The sequence below is a fragment of the Echiichthys vipera genome, assembly GCF_963691815.1.
Source record: "Echiichthys vipera genome assembly, chromosome: 2".
Taxonomy (NCBI): domain Eukaryota; kingdom Metazoa; phylum Chordata; class Actinopteri; order Perciformes; family Trachinidae; genus Echiichthys; species Echiichthys vipera.
The window spans coordinates 10974713-10978585 of NC_139827.1; the positions used below are offsets into that span (position 1 = coordinate 10974713).

General features: G+C 36.7%; 1 protein-coding gene across 1 annotated transcript; it reads right to left on the minus strand.

The window, feature by feature from the left end:
• Positions 1 to 433: 433 nt before the first annotated feature.
• lsm6 (LSM6 homolog, U6 small nuclear RNA and mRNA degradation associated) lies at positions 434 to 3551 on the minus strand. The gene is made up of 4 exons (XM_083924863.1): positions 3503 to 3551; positions 2406 to 2511; positions 2203 to 2316; positions 434 to 624 (listed from the first exon to the last, which is right to left on the minus strand). The coding sequence occupies exons 2-4, from the start codon at positions 2497 to 2499 to the stop codon at positions 590 to 592; spliced, it is 243 nt and encodes an 80-aa protein (XP_083780989.1). The 5' UTR covers positions 2500 to 2511; positions 3503 to 3551; the 3' UTR covers positions 434 to 589.
• Between the last annotated feature and the right edge of the window lie 322 nt (positions 3552 to 3873).

The window sequence follows — 3873 nt, forward strand, 5'->3', positions numbered from 1 at the left end:
TACTTGTAGTATAGAGTAAATGCAGGATGATAAGTACATTTGTACACAGGCCATTCAGTAATGGGTTTCTGCAGGCAAGTCGAATCTAGATTAATTATAAAATGATGTTCTAATCCTTTTAAAGCCTTGTGGTAAAACAGTGGTAGATTCGTGTGCTCCAGGGATAAACTTTGAGTGAATGATTTATCCAAAAACACCACTTTTTATTCCACTGGCAGTGGAGATGCCTGATATATTCAAGAATTAAATCACGAGATATTACAATATCAACTCCTCACAGGAATGGTAATCTTTTTTTTTCTTTTTTTTTAAATCAGCCCTGTTACTTAAAATCCTACATTTCCATTTTTACAAAGAAGCAATAGAGAACCAAAAAAATATTTTTTTTGTGGTGATGTTAACACCATAATCTTCAAATAACATCCAAACCAAATTAGACATAAATCAAAACTCAAGATTTATTAACTTATTCCACTTTTACAAAAGCAAACATTCTTCAGGACTTCGGCTTTACAGAACAAAAAACAGGACAGTTGTCCAGCGAAACTTGAAACACTGGAAAATAAAAATGAAAAAAAAAAGAGTGGTACTACACTTTCCTCTTCTGGGTGCTGATGTAAAGGACTGTGGAGAGAGGGGGAAAAGAAAAAAAAACATTAAAGTCTGTAGTTTCACTGAGCAACACATTGACATCTCTGAGACCAATCTGAAATTTATTGATATTTCTTGTGTTGTAGTTGAAGTGATCATGCATCAAATGAAAATGTCTCAGCTTTCTGGAGATAAAGGGCACTCGATGAGGCCAATTATTTGGTTCGCCAAACCAAATACAGTTGACCCCAGCAAAAAAGTCTGCTGCATTTTGCATTCATACTGAATTGATAGTTGACTGGCAAATACAAGTTATACAACTTCACCGCTGACTCTTAATAATCAATACTGTTTGCAGACACCCCACCCTTCACTTCCCATGGTACACCACAAATACATTCTCTGTGGGAATGTATTTATTTTTTTATTTTTTTTAAAGTCACGTTTCTTATCCTAAAGATAAATTGCAGAATTGTTTTGCGCTAGTCATTTTGGGAGATGGTGGTCTCATGAACCAGTTACTTAAATCTACTTTCATCAACCCGCTCTGTTTTGACTAAGATAGCCCCATCTTTAGCTGTTGGTCCTTTATCACACTGAGAACTCCACTGACCAGCATGGCTCATATTCAAGTGGGAATCAGACAGAAAATACAGTACATGGCTGGTATAAGGAAAACTCTAGACAGAGGGAAGGAGTTAAAAATAACAGATTGTTTAAGCTCTAAATGTTATGATGAATACAGATCTTAGGAAGCACTTTCGCTGCAATCCATTATTCATTCAAGATTGACGGCAGACAAAAGTTTAAAAAAACAAGACACCTCTAAATGTCACTTGCGTTACGCTGCCACATTATCAACACAAGGCAAAGTCTGCTTCAGAGATTTAAAATAACAGCTTAGGCTTTTTGGGATATGTGAGTGGGGCCATTTAAAGAAACATTTTAAAACAAGAAAAACAACACACAAATACAATGTTAGTGTATTCCTGATGGTTGATTTACTCATCAGGTCTTTCAGAGTCAGAATTATTATTTGCTGAACGGTAGAGTTTTGTGCTGTCACTTAAACTGGTTTGTTATCTTGCATCATCTGAAACATTTCATTTCTATCGGAATCAGAATAAATATAAGCATAATAAAAAAATTTAAAAAAAGCAAAGTACTGCTAATTCAATAACATAATTATAGAAAAGTTATAATACAAATATGAAAAGATAGTATAAAAAATACTGTAACAAATATGGAATATCTCTACCTCCAAGATCCTTAGAGGGAGCTGATATACATGCATCATGATCACTGTCAGTAAAATACTTAAATATCTAAAAGAGGCACTCTAGTGATAAAAGAAGAAATCTCTTAAGGATTACGTTATTTAAATTTCACACTGGGCCACTTGAATAGAACAGCCATCTTTCATGTTATTCTTATTCTATTCTTACTTTTTTCAATGAGCTGACTACTCAAAACCATATTCAGAAACCTAATCTGAGTTCCTCATAGGTTTTTTATAAAAGTCACTGTTGTACACATGTAAGACGATGACAAGAAACATACACTGCCTCAAGTATTTAAGTGCTAAAATGTCTATAAATTGAGGAATCTTACCATTGTTTCCTCTTAGAAAAGCATCTCCATACTTGTTCTTAAGCTGCCCGTTGACATACTCCTCAGTCTGCTCTATGGCAATGTTCATGTAACCATCGAGGCAAGCCAGAACACCTGAAGACAGATTACACATGTGCAGTGTTTTGGCTTAAAGAGCACTTCATCACTTGTATAGGGTGTGCATGACAGGTGCATTAATTTACCTCTGTAATCCACACCAGAGTTCAGTTTGACCACCACAGGTCTCCCAATGATCTGCTTCAGAAAGTCACTCGGTGTCTGCTTTCTCAGACTCATCTTGGATGTGATCTTAAAGGGTTGAAGAGACAAACGGCAGCTGTTATGGGAGGAACTGGAGTCATTAGTGGAGGTGTCAGAGAGGAGAGGAGGATGCTGAGGAAACTGCTCAGGATCACCTCTCACCCCCTACATGCCACACTGGAGTCCTAAGAGCACCTTCAGCTTAGACTGAGACCACCGAAGAGCACCACTGAACGCCACAGGAGGTCTTTTCTACCTGTGGCCATCAAAACTGTACAACTCCTCCCCTTTCTGCAAGAAGAAAGCTGACACATTGAACTAAGAATCGTTTTAATAATAGTTCGTTCAGTACGTTTCATCATCATGTGTAATTTCAATACCATGGGCTATATTATGTTCATTACCAAGTGCAATATTTCTTTCCATTACATCACGTCATTTGCACTTTCCTCCTTAGACACTTTATTTGAATTTCACATATATAATGCTCTTTTGTTATCTTATATTGCTATCTTGTTTTGCTATCATCTCGTGTAGTTGTTTTTGTTATTGTTACTGCAATCTTGGAGCAATCTGGGACAAGATTTTCCTTCGGGATTAATAAATTGATAAAGTTCTATCTTATTTTATTTTATGGATGCAATGGTTTCTTCCAGCTAGCTTTATTAGCATCGTGCCGGCTAGTTCGTGCTCGAAGACGTTCATTAGTTCAAGCAGCTGGTTTTTCTTTACAGTTAGTATTCTGTTTAGCAACTCGACGTGATGTTTCTGTTTTGACGGAACAGTAAAGTAATAGCATTAAGCAGAGTAGTGATTTGATGTGTGGAAAAGTAGCGTTAGCTGCTGGCTAATTAGTGAAGCTAACCCGCTAACTGCCAGCTCTTCAGTAATTATACTCGCTCTCAATGGTGGGAGAGGGCCTTTATCCTTTTTAAGTACATTTTATGCGTTTATTGGAGTCGAAGCGCACTGCACATGAAGAAGTTTGCCTTTTTTAATCATTTTTATCAGTAGGTAGGTTTGGTTACATTGTGCTTACCCGATAGACGTCTTCTAAACGATTGTATTTGGAATGGACCGAGAATTGACCAATCAGAAACAGGCACTATACGGAGACTGAGAGAGGACAAAAATATCAAGAGCGCAGTGAACCAGGTTGACAGACCTGGAGCCGTGGTTAGAGTTTGGGGAGACGAATACGATTTACTGTGTTTAATTGACCACTAATTTGCAGTGGTGGAAAGTAACTAAGTATATTAGCACTGTACTGAGTTCTGTACATAAGTATAATTTTGAGGTACTAGAAATTACATTTTAACCTACTTCAGAGGGAAATATTGTACTTTGACACCCCTGCATTTACTAGTTACTAGTTACTTTTTAGATTAGTATTACAAAATATCAACAAAT